The following is a 20,552-nucleotide window of genomic DNA, read 5'->3' on the forward strand; positions in this document are numbered from 1 at the left end:
CCCATTCATTGTTTCGTCGTCGGCAGCCGTCCATCTCGAGAGACGATGGTGTAGCTTCTTAAGAGTCTATCTGCACCGCCGAGAATGGCTGTGCAGTCCGACTCGGGAGTGACATGGTATCTGTCTCCTCCCGTGTTAAATCGACATCTTGCGATGACGCTGGAGTGTCCTCTCCAGTGAAGCTGAAGCTACAGAGCCTGGGCAGGGTGATATGGAGGGTCTGCTGTTGCCCATGCAGCAGACCCCCCCCTCTCTTCGCAGCTGAAGGGTCCAAGGGAAAGACGGAGTCAATACAGCTTGGCTTCAGGTGCACCGCAGGAGTTGTCGGTGTTGACTACAACGTCAAACCGCCTTAGGGACTCCGGCTCCGGATTTTCTGTCGGGGTTTACTCCCTTAGCCTTTCCCCTGAAGAGGTATGCCGCAAGGCAGCGGAGGTTTTTTGGAGTCAGAGTTTCCTTCTCTGATGTGCCCTGACTGGAAGATCGAACCAGCGACACTTAGCTCGCAGGCCGACGCTCAATCCACTGAGCCAAACCAGCCATGTCTTTGTGTATTTCTTAGTGTTCTTCTTGTGATTAATTTCTAGTTTCAAGCATTGTGGTCAGAGAAGATGATATGATTTTAATCTTCTTAAATTTATTGAGACTTGTTTTGTGTCTAAATATGTGGTCTATCCTAGAAAACATTCCATGTGCACTTGAAAAATATGTGTGTTCTGCTGCTTTAGGGCAAAATGCTCTAAAGATATCAATTAAATCCATTTGATCTAGTGTGTCATTTAAGGCTGCTGTTGATTTTCTGGCTGGAAGGTCTATCCATTGAAGTCAGTGCAGTATTAAAGCCTCCCAACTATGGCTTTATTTCTGTTGATACCTCCCTTTATGTTCATCAAGATTTGCTTTATGTATTTAGGTGCTCCTGTGTTGGGTGTGAAAAGGTTTACTAGGGTTATATCCTCTTGTTGGATTGTTCCCTTTATCGTTATGTAGTGTTCTTCTTTGTCTCTCACAATAGCCTTGGTTTTAAAAGTCTATTTTGTTGTATATAAGTATTGCTACCCCAGCTTTTATTTTTTTCTTTCCATTTGCATAAGATACCTTTTTCCATCTCTTTACTTTTATTCTGTATGTATCTTTCGATCTGAAGTTGGTCTCTTGGAGGCAGCATATATATAGGTCTTGTTTTCTTATCCATTCAGCTATCCTATGTCTTTTGGTTGGTGCATTTAAGCCATTTACATTTAAGGTGATTATTGGTAGATACATATTTAGTTCCATGTTATTGTTAGACTACTTTCCTCTTAAAATAGCAGTTTAATGAACACCTAGACTATACATGAGAAGTACCTGTTTACTAAACCCAAGGCACCTGCCTAAAGGTAAAAGACTATGGGAACTCTCTTGAGATCTGAAGGAACTCTTCACAATTATAGGTGCCAGTGAGCACTATTGCTTACTTGCTCCTCCATGTGTATAGCAATTTCAGGAGCTTGGTCTAAGCAGCCTAGTTGGCCTGCAAGGCTACCTCAGTGTCCCTGGGCCATCATGGCCAGCACCCACTGCTGCCTCGATCAGCCAGCCACCCACAGTGTCCCTAGAGCCATGTGCCTGAGGCTATCTCAGCACCTGCTGCAGATTCAGCCAGGCAGGCCCCAAAGTGCCCCACACACTACATTTACCCACTTCAGCTGCAGCCAGCCTGCTATAATCACCTGTCACATTCATTCTATGCAGAGGTTGTTCCTACATAAAACCTCTCCTTCAAAATCGAGAGAGAGAGCTATTTCATCTATCAATAGAAACAAATACATAAAGTCAAACAATAATGAGAAAGGAGAGAAGTATATTACAAAACAATAATGAGAAAGCAGAGAAGTATGTTCCAAATGAAGGAATAAGAAAAAACAAACATTAAAAAACCCTAATGAAAGGGAGATAAGTAATTTTCCTGATAAAGAATTCAAAGTAGTGGCCACAAAGATGCTAACCAAACTTGAGATAAGAATGGAAGAACTCAGTGAGATCTTCAATAGAGAATTAAAAAGTATAATAAAGAACCAATAAAAGCTGAAATATAACTGAAGTGAAGAATACGCTAGAGGGAATTAACAGCAGATCAGAATATACAGAACAGATCAGTGACTTAGAGGTCAGAATAGTGGAAATATCACTGAATCAAAACAGTAAAAACAAATAAGTTTTTTTTGTTTGTTTTTTGTTTTTTAGTGAGGATAGTTTAATTGACCTCTGTTATAACATCAGGAACACTAACCCTTGCATTATAGGGATTCCATAAAATGAAGAGAGAGAAAGAGGCAGAAAGCTTATTTGAAGAAATAGCAGCTGAAAACTTTCCTAACCTGGGAAAGGCAACATATATCTATGTCCAGAGATTTCCAAATAAGATGAACCCATAGAGACTCACAACCAGACCTATTGTAATTAAAATGGCAAAAGTTAAATGTAAAGCACAAATCTTTAAGGCAACAAGAGGAAAACAACTAGTCACATATAAGTGACCCCACCCCCTGGAAAGCTATCAGGTGATTTCTCAGCAGAAACTTTTCAGGCCAGAAGGGAATGAGAGTATATATTTAAAGTGCTGAAGAAAAGGAACCAACAACTCAGAATACTCTACCCAGCAAGGTTATCATTCAGAATTGAAAGAGAAATAAAGAGTTTTCCAGACAAGCAAAAACTAAAGGAGTTCATCACCATTAAACCAGCTCTACAAGAAATTTTAAACAGTTCTCTCTAAGTGGGAATAAGGGCCATAGCAAGAACTAAATATATAGATATATATATATATATATATATGAAAGAAAAGATTTCATAGGTAAAGGCAAATATAGAGCAAAGGCAGTGGATTAGCCATTTAAAAAGCTAGTATAATGGTCAAAATACAAAAGTAACAAAATCAGAAATACCTACAATAAATGGAGGATACACAAAACAAAGAGATCTAAAATATACAAAAACATAAAGTGTAAAATGGGTAGTAACAATGTAGTGTTTTTAGAATGCATTTGAACTTTAATACCTATCAGTTTAAAATAGACTGCCATAGCTATGGATTGGTACATATAAACTTCATGGGAACCACAGGCTAAAAACCTACAAAAAAATAAAGAGAAAGGAACCCACAGAAAACACTAAAGAAAACCAGAAAACCATGGGAAGATAATAAAGGAACAGAGAAGAACTACAAAAACAACCCCCCAAAATAACATACCTTTTAATTACTTTAAATGTAAATGGACTAAATGCAACAAACAAAAGACATATAGGGAAGCTAAATGGATAAAAAGAAAAGAAAAAATCAATATCCAAATATATTCTGTCTACAAGAGACTCACTTCAGATCAACAAACACACAGACTGAAAGTGAAGGGATGGAAAAAGATATTCCATGCAATTAGAAATGAAAATAAAGTTGGGATAGCAATACTTGTATCAGACCAAATAAACTTTTAAACAAAGACTGTACAAAGAGACAAGAGCACCTAAATATATAAAGCAAATAGTAACAAACATAAAGGGAGAAATGGAAAGTAAAACAATAATAGCAGGGGTCTTTAATGCCCCACTTAACATCAATGGATAGATCATCCAGACAGAAAATCAATTAGGAAACAATGGCACTACAGAGTATATTAGAGCAGATGAACTTAATAGATATTTACAAACATTTCATTCAAGAACTACAAAATACACATTCTTTTCAAGTGCACATGGAATATCCCCCAGGATAGATCACACATTAGGCCACAGAATAAGTCTCAGTAAATTTAAGAAGATTGAAACCATATCAAGCATGTATGTTTTCTGACCACATGGTATGAAACTAGAAATCAATTATAAGAAGCAAACCGGAAAACATGCAAACATGTGGAGACTAAACAACATGCTACTAAACAATCAGTGGGCCAGAGAAGAAATTAAAGAGGAAACCAAAAATATTTTGAGACAAATGAAATGGAAATACAACTCCAAAATCTATGGGATATGCAAAAGCAGTTCTGAAAGAGAAGTTCATAGTGATACAGGTCTACCTCAAGAAACAAGAACCCCATCCTCCCAAAATCTAACTTTACACCTAAAGAAACCATTAAAGAAGAACAAACAATGCCCAGAATGAGTAGAAGAAAGGAAATAATAGAGATCAGGGTAGAAATAATTGAAATACAGACTAAAAATATAAAATATCAATGAAACTAAGAGGTGGTTTTTTTATTTGGGGCTTTTTTTGTTTGTTTGCTTATTTTTATTGAAGAGGTGGTTCTTTAAAAAGATAAACAAAGTTGATAAATCTTTAGCCAGACTCATCAAGAAAAACAGAGAGGGTCCAAATAGGTAAAATAAGAAATGAAAGAGAAGCTACAACTGACATAACAGAAATACAAAGGATCATAAAAGAGTATTCTGAATAGTAGGTGAAGAAGATGACATATATATAATGTAATATCACTCAGGTATAATAAAATAATGAAATCATACCATTTGCAACACATGGATGGACTTAGAGGGTATTATGCTAAGTGAAATAAGTCAGAGAAAGACAAATGCAATATTATTCACTTATATGTGTAATCTAAAGAATAATATAAATGAGCAAACAAAAAAAAAAAAAAAACAGGCTCATAGATACACAGAACAGACTCATAGATACACAGATGGTTGCCAGGAGGAGGGAGGTTGGATGACTAGGCAAAAAAGGTAACAGGATTGAGAAGTACAGATTGGTAGTTACAAAATAGTGACGGGGATGTAAAAATACAGCATAGGAAATATAGTCAATAATATTGCAGTAACTATGTATGGTGCCAGGTGGGTACTGGAAATATTGGGGGTAACACTTTGTAAAGTATATTATTGTCAATAAATTCCTCATCCAAAAAAAAGTTAAGTTAGATATAGCTTGTATGAGAAACAGCATATAAATAAGCAATCATAAAACAATATGGTAAATCCTTGATCAATTAGAGAGGCCAAAATTTCAGGAAAGGAAGGAAGGTAAAAGATGACATTTAATGGAAGTGCTACTTAGCAATATTAGAAATAAAAATAAAATATCCTATTGATAATTTCACTACCAAAAAAAGAATGCTATGAATAATTACATGCCAAAAAATTGAACAACCTAGAAGATATGGATAAAATTCTAGAGACATACAACCTTCAAAGACTGAATAAAAAAGAAACACAAAATCTGAACAGACTAACTACTAGTAATGAAATTGAATCAGTAATCAGAAAACTCTCAACAAAAAAAGTCCAGGACCAGACAGTTTCACAGGTGAATTCTACCAAACATTTAAGAAACAATTAAAAATGATCCTTCTCAAACTATTCCCAAATAATTGAAGAGGAAGGAATACTTCCAAACTCATTCTGTGAAGCCAGCATTACCCTGATGTCAAAACCAAACAAAAACACTACAAAAAAAGAAAATCATAGGCCAATATTTCTAATGAACCTAGATGCAAAATTCCTTAACAAAATAACAGCAAACTGAAAATAACAATACATTAAAAGGATTATATACCATGATCAAGTGGGGTTTTTACCAGGGATGCAAGAATGGTTCAATACCCACAAATCAGTCAACACAGTACCCAACATTAACAAAACCAAGGGTAAAAATCATGTGATCATATCAATAGACACAGAAAAAGCATTTCACACTCATTCTCACTACATTGAATTGTAATAAGTTGAAAGTGTTAATATTGGAAGTCGTGACCACAGCATTCAAACAAGAAAAAGAAATAAAAGGCATCCAAGTTGGAAAGGAAGGAGTTAAAACTGACACTATTTGTAGAAAGCGTGATAATGTATATAGGAAACCCTAAAGACTCCACAAAAACAAAACAAAACAAAAAAACCACTATTAGAACTAATAAATGAGTTCAGTAAGGTTGCAATATACAAAATTAATATTCAGAAACCTGCATTTGTATACACTAATAATGAGTTACCAAAAGGAAGAGTAAAGAAACAAACCCCATTTACAATTGCATCAAAAAGTATAAAATATCTAGGAATAAATTTAACCAAGGAGGCAAAATACCTGTACTCTGGAGACTAAAAGACATTGGTAAAAGAAGTTGAAGATGATGCAAATAAATGGAAGGATATACTATGCTCATGGATTAGAAGGATTAATGTAGTTAAAATGCCCATGCTACCCAAAGCAATCTACAGATTTAAAGCAATCTCTATCAAAATACCAATGACATTTTTCACAGAGCTAAAATAATCCTAAAATTGTATGGAACCACAAAAGACCTTTAATAGTCAAAGGAATCTTGAAAACTAAATTGGAGGTATCACGCTTCCTGATTTCAGACTATACTACAAAGCTACAATTATCAAACAGTATGGTTTTGGCACAAAAACAGACACAGATCACTGGAACAGCATAGTGAGCCCAGAAATAAACTCTCACTTGTGTGGTCAATTAATCTACAAGGGAGGTAAGAATATGCAATGGGGGACAGTCTCTTTAATAAATGGTGTTGGGAAAATTGGACAGATAACATGCAAAAAACTGAAATGGGACCACTTTCTTATATCGTATACAAAAATAAACTCAAAATGATTTGAAGACTTAAATGTAAGACTTGAAATCATAGAACTCCAGAAAGAAAAAAAAGGCAGTAAAGTCCTTGACATTGGTCTTTGCAATATATTTTTTTGCTATATCTCCCTAGGCAAGGGCAATAAAATAAAAAATAAACAAATGGGGCTCCATCAAACTGAAAAAAAGCTTTTTCACAGCAAAGGAAACCATCAACAAATAAAGACATCCTATTGAAGATATTTTCAAATTATATATCCAATAAGGTGTTGTTATCTAAAACATATAAAGAACTCATACAACTCAATCAAAAAAACAAACAATTCCATTAAAAAATGGCCAGATGACCTGAATTAACATTTCTCCAAAGAAGACATACAGGTGTCCAACAGGCATATGAAAAGATGCTCAAAATCACTAATCAGTAGAGAAATGCAAATCCAAATTACAGTGTATCATCTCACACATGCCAGAATGGCTATTATCAAAAATGCCAACAAATAAGTGTTGGCGAGGATGTGGAGAAATGGAAGCCCTTGTGTTCTGTTGGTAGGAGTATAAAACGGTGCACCTATTTTGGAGGTTTCTCAAAAAATTAAAAATAGAACTACCATGGCACCACAGTAATTTTTTTCTGGGCATTTATCCAAAAAACAAAAATGAAAATACTTATTTGAAAATATGTATGCACCTCTATGTTTATAGCAGCATTATTTACAATAGAGAAGATGTAGAGGCAACTTGAGTATTAATCGAGGTATATATACATATGTATATATGTATGCATGCATGCGTGCATATATGTGCATATAATGAATTATTATTTGGCAATTAATAAAGAATGAAATCTTGCCATTTTTGACAACATGGATGGCCCCAGTAGATGTTGTGCTAAGTGAAATAAGGCAGACAGAAAAAGACCCATACTGTATGATTTCATTTATATGTGGAACCTAAAAAATAAAAAACAGAATCATACTCATAGATACAGAGAGATGTCAGAGGGAAGAATGTGGGAGGATGGGTGAAAAAGATAAAGGGGAATAAGAGGTACAAACTTCCAGTTATAAAATAAGTCACAGGGATGTAATATATAGCATCTAGTCAATAATACCATAATAAATTTTCATGGTGACAGATAGTTAGTAGACTTAGTGTGGTAATCACATTGGAAGGTATATAAATGTCAAATCGTTTTGTTGTACACTCAAAACTAATATGATATTGTATATCAATTACACTTTAATTTTTTTTTAAGTCACCAAAGAATATTAGCAAGAAATGTGATATTCCTAAAATCGTGTTTTAAGGCAACATGTATACCCCCTTTCTCCAAGGGTATGCATTTATATTATAAATAAAGATAACCTAGCCTTATAAAACAGTTGAATAAGGAAAATTATGTCCATCAGGAAAATATATATTTCTTTATACTAAAAGGGTCATTATTATTTCTCTACTTAGCAAACTCTCCCAGAACCTTTGGAGTGCTTATACCCTACCAGAATGTAATGTTTACACATCTCAGGATCTTGTATTATGTAATTCACTTAAGAGGTGTGATACATTTTATGTAGGTTGACAGGTTGTTGCAATGTTCATATTCATTGTGATAGTATCTTAGTTTTTGTTTTTGAATAATGTAAAACACACGTTTTCCCCCTTTAAGAGAGTTAAGCTGTTTATAGGTGGCTAAAATCCTGGTACCTTTTATAAGCTGCTTACACTCGTAACACAGATTAACTTCCCAGCATATAAAGGGAATACTGGAAAACCTTTGCATGATTAAGTATGCCCCTAGAGGATTACGTTTTCCCACATATGTTTCAATCCAGAGCTATTAATAATGTTTCAGCATTAAACTTTCTCTACATGCTGATTCTGGGGACGGCCTTTACTCATTCTGTCCTTGCTGTGAGTTTTTCCATTGGACAGATTTGTAGCACCACAAAATTATCTGTGGAAACGTAGGCTTAAAAACTGAAAGTTTAATGAAGTCTAACAAAGTATCATCTCTCATATTATTTCAATTATTTTTTCATAGTTTTTTGTCCATTTTTCAAACTCATTTCTTCTTTTACCTTACTGGAAGCCTGGCATAAATAGCTATTTCATGAGCTTGGTTCACTCAGAAATGAGGGACCATGAAACACAGCATTTATCATTTCGTAAAAGGTCATTTAATTTCCATGTACAGTTCTCCTGAGATAACAGTCTGGTTTGTAAGAAATCTAATTACTGAGGGATTCAGTTATTAAGTGCCCTTTTTATCCAGGCAGTAGGTTGTCAAGTTAATTTACTGTGGTTACTCAGCCAAAGGCTATGTTATATGTGCCTTGAGACATAACTATCACCCCCATTCCTCCAGCCCTTCCAGATCCCAAACTGTATGTTCCCTCCATCTGTACATTGTTTCTTACCAGCCTTGGATCCCATGTTAGTATTTACCAGCACCTCAATTTCTTTGATGTCTGTCTTTTTCACCTTTATCCTGTGAGTCCCCAAGCTTAGATGGGTCCTTAACCACCTTTCTCTGAAAGCTTACATTATCTGTCCTGAGCAGGAGTCTCAGATTGCTCAGCACTCTTTCTGTGTCCTCATCTGCTTCCTTTCTCACATTCCCCACGTAGCTGTCTCGCACCATCACCATCCTCGGGCAGCTCCATAGCCCACCCCATTCTTCTCTCTGGCAGCAGATGACCTTGTTGCCTGCTCTTCAGACGTAGAGCTCCTCAGGCCAGTTTCCTAATCTCCTAAATTGTCACTACAGCTGCTCTGTGCTTCCTGTGGCTGAGAGAGGACTGCCCCTCCTATGTAGCTTCAACTTCTTCATGAGGACATTAGAGTTCTTGCTTCTCTTCTGGGATTTTTCTCTAGCACTGGGAAAAAACAACAAACTAAACTCAGATTTTAGTATTACTTAAATAAGTAATAACATGCACATGTTCTTAAATTTTCAAGTAGTATAAAAGGATATACAGAGGTAACTACTTGATGCCAGTTGTGTATGTTTGTATATTCTTCCAGAGATGATATATGCATAAACAAGCATATGTACATTTCCCTGTCTTCCTCTCTCCTCCATTTTTATTTTTAAAACATTAATACTGGACACATGATTTGGGCATTGCTTTTTAACATATCTCTATGTCTTGGAAATCAGTTTATATTAGTACTATGGAACTGCCTACTTCTTTTTTGGGGGGTCGGGGGATGATGATCTTTTTTTTTACTTATTTTTCAATTACATTTCACATTCAATATATAGAACTGCCTCATTTTTTTTAATAGATCCAGATGATGTATTGTAAATACACCATAATTTAGTTAATCAGTCCCCTATATAAGGGTAGTTGTTTCTAATCTTTTTCTGCTTTAAATTGTGTTGCGGTGAGCCTTCCTACATATCAGTCTTTGTGTGCATGCAAGCAGGGCACAAACAGAAACAGTGTGGGCATGCTGCTTAAGAGTCAACATTCTTATCAGATTTTCTTTTAAATGCTCACTTTGTTAAGTGAAAGATAATTGAATACTAAAGAATATTGAAAAAAAAAGAAAGTCCTAAGTCCCATCCCTCAAAAAAAAAAATGCATTTGAAAAGAAAAGTCTGAACAGTCTGAACTGGGTTTAGTATTTTCATTTCTAAATGGAGAAACGATAATTTTTCCTGTTTTATGTGTTATTGCTTCTGCAACCTTTCTATTGATGTGTAATTGATTTCTTGAGCTTATCTTCAGTGTCTGCTATCTTTTCAAAACATTCATCTCTTTATTTCTTCTGAATTCTGAAAGAATTGCTGAGGCATTCTGTTCACTGTTTGCTTTCCGCAAGTCACAGTTCCTGTGATTATTGAATTTTTAAATGTGTGATAATCATCTTTTTTATCGTTTTGAAGTACTCATATGTTTTTATATTGTTCTGTCAAGACTACTGGCCATTTATCTTTTAATCTTTTTATTGAAGGACAACATACATACAAGATAGTGTTTGATGGTTTTTCACAAAGTAAACATTTGTTACCAGCACCTCAGACCCTCCCTTGTGTGTTCTTTTAATTACTATCCCTCCATGGTTAACCATTCTCCTGATTTCTAACACCCTGAATTTGATCTTGCTTGTTTTTAAAACTTTATATAAATATAATCATATAGTATGGGGTTGACCAAAAGTCTGTTTATTTTTTTCTGTAAAATAAAAGACACAATTTTCATTTTCACCGATAACTTGATTGGTTTGGATATCTTGAGTATGTTGGCTGTCTCCCGCTATTGGCTTCTAGTGGGTAGAGGCCAGGGGTGCTGCTAAACATCTTCCCATACATAAGACAGCCTCACAGCAAAGAATTATTTGGCCAAAATGTCAATAGTACCAAGAAACTTCACAAACCACTTTTGACACATTCATTCAGTCACTGTACCTTCTCCATATACTGCACACATCTTTTTTTGTGTTTCAGTTACATTTTCACCTTTCTTGAAACAATAAAGCATAATATGCTGAAAATGTTGCATATCTTCTTTCATCTTCAGTATTAAAATGACTACACAAAAATTCGCCAATTTTGGTTAACTTTTTTTTTAATGCACACTGTCACAGTCGTCGTCGTCGTCGTCGTCGTCGTCGTCGTTGGCAGCCGTCCATCTCGAGAGACGATGGTGTAGCTTCTTAAGAGTCTATCTGCACCGCCGAGAATGGCTGTGCAGTCCGACTCGGGAGTGACATGGTATCTGTCTCCTCCCGTGTTGAATCGACATCTTGCGATGACGCTGGAGTGTCCTCTCCAGTGAAGCTGAAGCTACAGAGCCTGGGCAGGGTGATATGGAGGGTCTGCTGTTGCCCATGCAGCAGACCCCCCCTCTCTTCACAGCTGAAGGGTCCAAGGGAAAGACGGAGTCAATACAGCTTGGCTTCAGGTGCGCCGCAGGAGTTGCCGGTGTTTGACTACAACGTCAAACCGCCTTAGGGACTCCGGCTCCGGATTTTCTGTCGGGGTTTACTCCCTTAGCCTTTCCCCTGAAGAGTTATGCCGCAAGGCAGCGGAGGTTTTTTGGAGTCAGAGTTTTCCTTCTCTGATGTACCCTGACTGGAAGATCGAACCAGCGACACTTAGCACGCAGGCTGACGCTCAATCCACTGAGCCAAACCAGCCAGGTTTTTTTTTAATGCACGCCAAACCAGCCAGGTTTTTTTTTAATGCACGCTGTCACAATACAATCTAACAAAATTGTTTTGAATGAAGTTAAAGACAACTAAGCTCTATTAGAGCCATCATACGGAAAAAACTAAACAAACTTTTTGGCCAGCCCAATACATACTGCTTCTCGCTTTTATTTAACATTATTTTTATGAGTATTATCCATATTGTTGCATGTAATTGTATTTTGTTTTCATTGTTATATAGTATTCCACTAAATGAATAACCCACAGTTTCTAGTTGGGGGCCATTTTGAGTAGTGCTACTATGGACACTTTTGTTTGGGTCTTCTGATGCACGTATGTACACATTTTGTTGTTGGATATATATATCTAGGAGTAGAATTGCTTAATCATAGAGCATATATGTGTTAAACCTCTAAAGCTGTTGCCTCATTTTGTACTCCCATGAGAATGTTGTTACACATCTTTGCCAGGTATTGTCTGTCTATTCCATTTTAGCCATGGTGGTAGGTATGAAGCAGTATTTCACTGTGGTTTTAGTTTTTATTTCCCTGATCACTTGTAATGCTGAGCAGCTCTTCATAACTTTATTGGCCATTTGGGCCTCCTCTTTTGTGATGTACCTGGTAAAATTTAGTTTTACGTTTTAAAAAATTAATTTAAGGATAGCAAAATTGTGATATATTGATTCTATCATTCCTTCTTTGTTTTATTGACTGAAATACTTTTAGAAATAAGATTTCCCTCAACCAAAAAAATAAAATACATTTGGCTAGCCAGGAGGTCACATTTCCTATCTTCTGTCCCTTCTTTCCCTTTATCCTTGTAAATACTTTTTTCCTGGCTTTTCTGTTGCTTGTTATTATTTTCTAACAAGTGAACTTTAAAATCAGTAACTCCAACTCTTATAGAATTTTTAGTGAATTTGCATGTAACTTATTTTATTTGAGAAAAAATGTCATTCAAATTGGAAGATAGCCCTGGCTGGTGGCTCAATGGATTGAGCGCTGGCCTGCAAACTGAAAGGTCGCCGGTTCCATTCCTAGTCAGAGCATACGTCTGGGTTGCAGGCCAGGTCCCCAGTTGGGGAGTTGAAGAGGCAACTGATCGATGTTATCTCTTGTACACTGATATTTCACTCCCTCTCTTTCTCCCTCCCTTCCCCTCTCTCTAAAAGTAAATAAATAAAATATTTTTTAAAAATTGGAAGATAATATTGTCATTCTCTCTAAGAAAGAAAAAGTGATAAATACTAAGCTCTCCTAGTGTTTAGCGCAACAGATTGATTATTCCCATTTTTAATAGTAGTTTTTGTTTCATTTTTGACAGGTATTTATTCAAAGTGAAAATATTTTAATATCCATTTAAAATCTACAGCCCCCTTTTAAAAAATGTAAATGTTTTACAGGTTCTTGATCAATATGAACGAGAAGGATTTCATTTCCTTGCGAAGGTGTTTAATTCTTCACATTCCTTCTTAGAAGACTTGACTGGTCTTACTTTGCTGCATCAAGAGACCCAAGCTGCTGAGGTAAGAGTAAAACAAGCTTTATGTATTGAGAGCTGATCTGTTTGAAGCCTATTTGATATTCAGATTTACAAAAAAAGAAGGAAGCAGTTAATTATGATTTTTTTCCCCTTAGAACAAATCTGCAATTGCTAGATGCTGATGTGTGCAGGTTGTTGTTTAGGAGGTATCTAATGCAAAAAATTGCTGATAAAGGAAGTACAGGTTATTGATTTCCAAGCATCTCTGTTTCTTAACTAAAAAAAACAGCATGTCTGTGGCCATTAGAGAGTTAGTTGTTATGTCCATAAATCATAATGCACTTCAGGAAAGACGTTAGACCTCTGGCACTGTTCTTCAAAGAGAACAAACATGCCTGGCTTTTATTCCTCAATTTGATCAGTCTTCTGAGGCCATTGAACTCCATCATAATATGGCTTCCTCAGTTACAACCTAAGAGAGTTATGTTTAGCTTGTCAATTTGAATATTTTACAGATCTTAATTTCCTGGGTCACTATAGTCATGTTTTCTTTTAAAAAAACAAAACAAAATTAGGAGTCTTCTAAAAAAGTTATTTTGTTTTTTCAAATGCTCACTGTTCATAGAAAAGGGTATGCTGTATGTGGTCTGGAGCTATTTGTGTCACTTGGCAAAATGGATAGTTCCTCAAAATGGTTGAACGAGATTAAATCAACATCTTTCTACCCAGTTACCTGGGTGAAAAGCTATAAGGAAAAATATGGCCTATCATAGCATTTCCAGAAGCTGCATGAGGTAAACTTTAAGTACCTGTGTCCTGCAAATTGCCATTAGTCCTATCGTCTGATTCATTGATTACTTCCCACCCCACCCCACCCCGTCCTGGGGGTGTATATTCTCACCAATGGAGAAGGCCCCAAGGGTCAGTGAAATGGTGAGGCTCAATACTGGACCAGCTGGTGGTAAAAAGGCTGCTCTTTGGGAGAATGGAGCTATCCTTGAGTATAGGAAAACCATGTGGAAATACCAGTCACATCCTTTGAAGCTTTCAGCAGACTGGAGTGAGAATTTTAAGCACACCAGAGCAGCACGACAGTGCATCTCTAGTGCTAAGCACACTTACAACGAAAACTTGTTCTTCTTTAACTTGCTTTGGCTTTGATATCCTGGGCATTCAACAGATGCCATCTTCGACTGATAACCAGTAGTTAGACCCATATAGAGTCTCTTAGTTTCAGAAGATTAATGGCGTCTCTACAGGACTTTCAGAGACTTTGATTTTCCCCAGAACTTGGACTGGGTTCCCAGAGAAGGTTCAGAATTTTATAGTGATCATAGCCATCATTTTGTCTTTTGAGCTGCAGTATACTGCCTGATGACAAGGGGAAAATAACCTACAGGTCTTTTCAACCATGCAATCATTTGGCTAGTTAGTTGGGGGAATTTTTCCACTCAGCTAGAAATAATTCACATACTTTTCTTTAGTTGGCTAGAAGAATTGAAACTTGAAATTGACCCCATATTTCACTCTTTAAAACAGAGCAGATGTTAAAATAATGGGCACATTTCTTCATTAAACCTGGATTGTTTTGCATTTTAGTTTGTCAAACATTAATAGCCTTTTTAAAGACCCTGGAAGTTTAAGAGAGCCACAATGACTAAAGAGATGTTGGTCAGGATGGGGCATGGTTTCATCCACAAGTCTGAGTTTTTATTTTTTAAGTTTTCCTCAATTAAGTTATATTTATAGTTTTGGACTCATAAGCCACATATCAAACTTTTGATTAGGGATAGTAAACTGGTTGGCCTATGAGCCAGATATGGCTTGCAGGTGTGTTTTGTTTGGCCTGCCCTGTGTGTTAAATTCTGATTAAAGCCAACATTTTTAAATTATGAGTTTTAGTTAAAAATCAGAATTTTCCCATTTATAACATCTTTGAAAAGTCAGATCTTGCAATGCCAGGCCTGCATTCCTAAATAGTGATGGTTATCTGAAGCCAAGAAGCAAATTGTATCGATAAGTAATATATTTACTTGATTTGAAATTTAAAGGTATAAAAAATATTCCGTGTGGAAAGGAAATCTTCTACACCTTTTCCTTACCATCCAATTTTCTTAGTGGAAACAAACACTATTTTTAGTTTCTTGCCCAAAGGTTTTTTTTTTTTTAACATTATTTATATATTTATTTTTTTATTTTTCAGTTGTAGTTGACACCCAGTATTATTTTATATTAGTTTCAGATGTACAGCATAATTATATAATTTATTAACTGATCCCCCTGATAATTTAGTATCCACCTGGCACCATGCATAGTTATTAGAATATTATTGACTATATTCCCTGTGCTGTACTTTACATCCCCATGACTCTTTTTCTAACTACCAATTTGTACTTCTCAATCCCTTCACCTTTTTCACCCAGTCCCCCACCCCAACCCTTTTCCCATCTGTCAGCTCTTAGTTTTTTCTATACATCTATGAGTCTGTTTCTGTTTTATTTGCTTATTTTGTTCTTTAGGTTTTACATATAAGTGAAGTCATATGGTATTTGTCTTTCTCTGTCTGACTTCTTTCACTTAGCATTATACCTTCTAGATTTATCCATATCATCACAAATGGTAAGATTTTGTTCTTTTTTACTACTGAGTAATATTCCATTGTATATATGCACCACATCTCCTTCATTCACTCATCTGTGGATTGCTTCCATATCTTGGCAATTGTAAATAACACTACAATGAACATAGGGGTGCATATATTCTTTTGAATTGGTGTTTTGGGTTTCTTGGCTATATTCCCAGAAGTGGAATTGCTGAGTTACCATGTAGTTCTCATTTTGATTTTTTAAGGAAATGCCATACTGTTTTCCACAGTGGCTGCACCAGTCTGCATTCCTACCAACAGTGCATGAGGGTTCCCTTTTCTCCACATCCTCGCCAGCACTTGTTGGGTGATTTATTGATGATGGCCATTTTTACAGATATGAGATGATATCTCATTATGGTTCTAATTTGCATTTCTCTGATGATTAGTGATGTTAAGCATCTTTTCATATGTCTATTGGCCATCTGCATGTCCTCTTTGGAGAACTGTCTATTTAGGTCCTCTCCCCATTTTTTAATTGGATTGTTTGTTTGTTTATTTGTTTTGGTGTTGAGTTGTATGAGTTCTCTATAGATGTTGGATATTAACCCCTTGTCAGGTGTCTTCATTGGTGAATATCTTCTCCCATTTAGTAGGTTATCTTTTCTAGTTTGATAGTCTTATTTTTTAATTTTTTCTTTTGTTTTCATTTTTTGCCTATATTTGTTCAATTTTCACAACACCATTTATTGAATATACTGTCTTTACCCCCATTGTATGTATTTGCCTCCTTTGTCATTGACCATATAGATGTGAGTTTATTTCTGGGCTATCTATTCTATTCCCAATGGTATTCTTTAGGTGATGTTCTCCATTTAGATGATGCTTTTCAGCTTATTATCTTTATAGGCATTGGTATTTTCAGCCTCTATTTTAGAAAAGGATTATTACTTTTCTTAAACAACTCTAAATGGGACTGTGTTTTAAGATAGTACTCACCAAAGAACCTCTTAACAACAAAAATCATTATTCTATCTACATTAATTTACATTACTGTGAAAAATATGTGTGTGTGTGTAAATAAATGTTTGTCAAAAAATGTACATGTATCTGTGTGGTGTTTTGATTTCTGTATTTGATTGCCAGTGCATTTGTAAATGATCAATAATAAAAATACAAAATTCTGCATCCCATATAGAAAGGTCCCAACTTATTTATTTTAGCAACATAATGAAGAATGCCCAATTAATTCTCATCTTAGGCTGTTTTCATGCACCAGTATTGGAACTGCAAAAGATTCAACCAGATAATTATATGTGACAGAATTGTTTTATACATTATTTATAAAATATGTATTTGTACAGATACTGTTTTTAAAAAGGGAATTACTGAACATCTTTTTAAACTTTGATAGCAGGGCACTGTGCTAGTGACTGAATACAGAAGTTAATGAAATGAGCTCATAGTCTAGTGTGAGAAATGGACACATAATTATGGCACTCTAATATCATTAAAAATGTTTTCGTCATGTATTAAGTGCTGAGAGAGCAGTTACTCCTGCCTGGGGGAATAAGGATGTCAAGGAAAGCTTCACAGAGAAAAGAACAAACATTCCAGTTAGGTTTTTTAATTAATTAATTATTTTTAATTGAGGTGTAATTGGTATTCAGCATTATATTAGTTTCAAGTGTTTAATATAATGGTTTGCTACTTGTACATATTGCAAAATGGTCACTGCAACAAGTGTAGTTAACATCCATCACCAGTTGGTTTTAAAGGATAAGTAGGCTATCTTTAAAAATAAAAGTTGAATTTGAGTAGGAAAAGGGTAGGAAAGTAGGGGAGGGCATCCTAGGCTGAATAAAGAAAGTCTCAGAGGCCAAGTCTTTAGTATGTTACTCAAAATCACTGGCATGTGGCTGGAGCCAAAGTTTCCTGAAGTAACATAAGGTGTTTTTTTTTGTTTTGTTTTGTTTTGTTTTGTTTTAATAACAGCTTCATTGAGTTGTAATTCAAATACTATGAAATTCATCCCTTTAAAATGTACAGTTCAGTGGAGTTTTTTAGTAGAGTCACAGAGTTATGCTACTATTACTACTAAGTTCAGAATATTTTCATCATGCCCAGAAGAAACTCTGTACCTATTAAGCAGTCACTCCTAATTTCCCCCTCCTTCTGGGCCTGGCAATCCCTACTCTACTTTTTGCCTCTATGGGCTTGCCTATTCTGGACATGTCATGTAAATGAAATCTCACAATATGTGGACTTTTGTATCTGGCGTCTTTAACTTAGCGTGATGTTTTCAAGTTTCATCCATGTTGTGGCAAGATTTTTAGTTAAGAGAGAAAAACTTTCGATGCTATTAAACTTTCTCATATCCTTTAATACCTGTGGTCTGTCTCCCAAATTATAGCCCCTTAATGGAGGAATGCATAGTTGATTCTGCTAGAGACTGCAAACCCACTTATTTCCATTGAAAGGGGAACAGAGATAATGGATTGGAAGATATTTTTTCAATTTTTCAATTTGTTATTTATTTATTATTTATTTAGCGAGAGAGAGAGAGATAGACATTGATTTGTTGTTCCACTTTTTTTTTTTTTTTCTTACGTAGGTCCTGATTTTTTTTCCCTTTATTTTTTGGTTTTTTTAATATGCTTTATTGTTTATGCTATTACAGTTGTCCCAATTTCTTTCCTCTTTGTTCCCCTCCACCCAGTTACCCCCTTCCCTCCAGTTGTCCCCCCACTTAGTCCATGTCCATTGGTTGTGCATATAGTTCTCAACATCTTCCTATCTACTCCACTCCCTCCTACTATGCTTCCTAATTCCTGTACCATCTCCTTCCCTTTCCCCCCTCCCCGCTCCCCACTGACCTCCCCCCAAAATGTTCCCCATACCTATAATTCTTTTCCCACTTTCGTTGCCTACTTAGTCGGCCTTCGTTTCAATTCCCTAGCTTCTGTTGTTGGTTGTTGTGATACAGTTTTTATTTTGATGTTCATAGTTTTGATCCTCCTTCTTCTAAAAAAGTCCCTTTAACGTTAATTTCATATAACAGTGGTTTGGATCTGATAAACTCCTTCAGTTTTACTTTGTCCTGGAAGCACTTTCTCTGCACTTCTATTCTGAATGATAGCCTTGCTGGATAGAGTAATCGTGCTTGTAGGTCTTTGCTTTTCATTACTTTGAATATTTCTTGCCAGTCCCTTCTTAACTGCAGGGTTTCTTTTGAGAAATCATCTGATAGTCTTATTGGGACCCCTTTGTACGTAACTCTCTTCTTCTCTCTTGCTGCTTTTAAGATTCTCTCTTTATCCTTAATTTTTGACATTTTGATTATAATGTGTCTTGGTGTGGTTCTCCCTGGGTCCAGTTTTTTTCGGAATCTATGCTTCCTGGACCTGTAAGTCTTATTTCCTTCCTCAAGTTAGGGAAGTTCTGCTTCATTATCTTTTCACATAATTTTTCAGTTTCTAGTTCTTTTTCTTCACCTTCTTGTAGCCCTATGATTTGGATGTTAGCCTGCTTATAGCTGTCCGATAAGTTTCTGAGCCTCTCCTCATTTTCCTCACTTCTCGTTTTCTGTTTCTGCACTGGTTGACTGTTTGTTCCTTCCCTATGTTCTGATTTGTTTATTTGATCCCTGGTTTTCTTGCCCTCACCACTAGTTTCATATGTGTTTTTGTTTATTTCAGCAGAACTAGCCTTCATTCCTTCCCTGTCTTGTTGAAGATCTGCTGTTAGGTCTGTAAGCATTTTTATAAGCAAAGCTCTAAACTGAGCCTCAGAAAGATTTCCTATCTGCTGCTTCGTTAGATTAGGTATTTCTTGTCTGCTCAGCTGCGTCACCGGGATCTCTATCATGATCTGTGCCATCCTGACCGTTTTGTGTTTACCTTTGCTTCCTGGGGAGGGCTGTCACACCTCCTATGCTATAAGGGGCAGAGCTCTGTGCACCCGTCACAACCAGGTGTTTTCTGCGGGGCTGTGGGTCCAAGATGGTTTCCTGCCATTCACTCTCCACTGAGAGACCAGGAGCCTCCTCCTTCATCCCCACCCCCTCCGGGCCTCACAGTCCAAGGCAATGAAGGTCTGCCTTCCCTGGCTTTGGAATTGCAAGCTGACGGATCTGGTCTGCAGCCAGGGGTGCTCCCCAGGCGCTTCTCGCCTCCCCCTAAATATGGGTGTCTGTGCTTACTGCCTTCCCACCGCCCGTCGCTGCCGCTGCTGCCGTGGACAGCACTGCTTGAACTCCTCTCCCCGGCTTCGCCCCTCCTACCTGTCCGGATGAGCACCACTTCTTTATAACTTCATATGTTGGACTTCCATTTATTTTCTGGAGCTTCTGGTTATTTCTGGTTTTGTGGTAGTTGTATTTCTTCTTAATTGTGGAGGGAAATGGAGTTTGTCAGTCTAGGCCTCCATCTTGGCCAGAAGTCTGTTGTTCCACTTATTTATGCATTCGTTGGTTAATTCTTTTATGTACTCTGACCAGGGATTGAACCAGCAACCTTCGTGTATCTGGACAGTGCTCCAACCAACTGAGCTACCCAGCCAGGGCTTGGAAGATATATTTAAGACAGAATCATCCAGATCTATGCAACCCAATTTTTTTTGCACCCATCCCCCTTCCATCATCCAAAACCAATCGCCATTATTTTAGTGTAGGTTACCTGTATGATAACACCGCTGTTGAGATTAACAAACAAATCACCCAGTTGGCTTGTGTTGCAGGAGGGC

The 20,552-nt window shown here is 36.5% G+C and overlaps 1 protein-coding gene across 3 annotated transcripts in view; it reads left to right on the plus strand.

The window, feature by feature from the left end:
* ATG7 (autophagy related 7) overlaps positions 1 to 20,552 on the plus strand; it is a 290,543-nt gene that overhangs the window by 162,078 nt on the left and 107,913 nt on the right. For all 3 annotated transcript variants that reach the window (XM_090284178.1, XM_090284180.1, XM_090284179.1), the window contains one exon: positions 13,146 to 13,268. In XM_090284178.1, the coding sequence (XP_090140304.1) occupies positions 13,146 to 13,268 (123 nt within the window). The remainder of the gene's footprint in view (positions 1 to 13,145; positions 13,269 to 20,552) is intronic.

This window comes from Furipterus horrens, unplaced genomic scaffold (genome assembly GCF_987537825.1).
Source record: "Furipterus horrens unplaced genomic scaffold, mFurHor1.1.pri manual_scaffold_7, whole genome shotgun sequence".
Taxonomy (NCBI): domain Eukaryota; kingdom Metazoa; phylum Chordata; class Mammalia; order Chiroptera; family Furipteridae; genus Furipterus; species Furipterus horrens.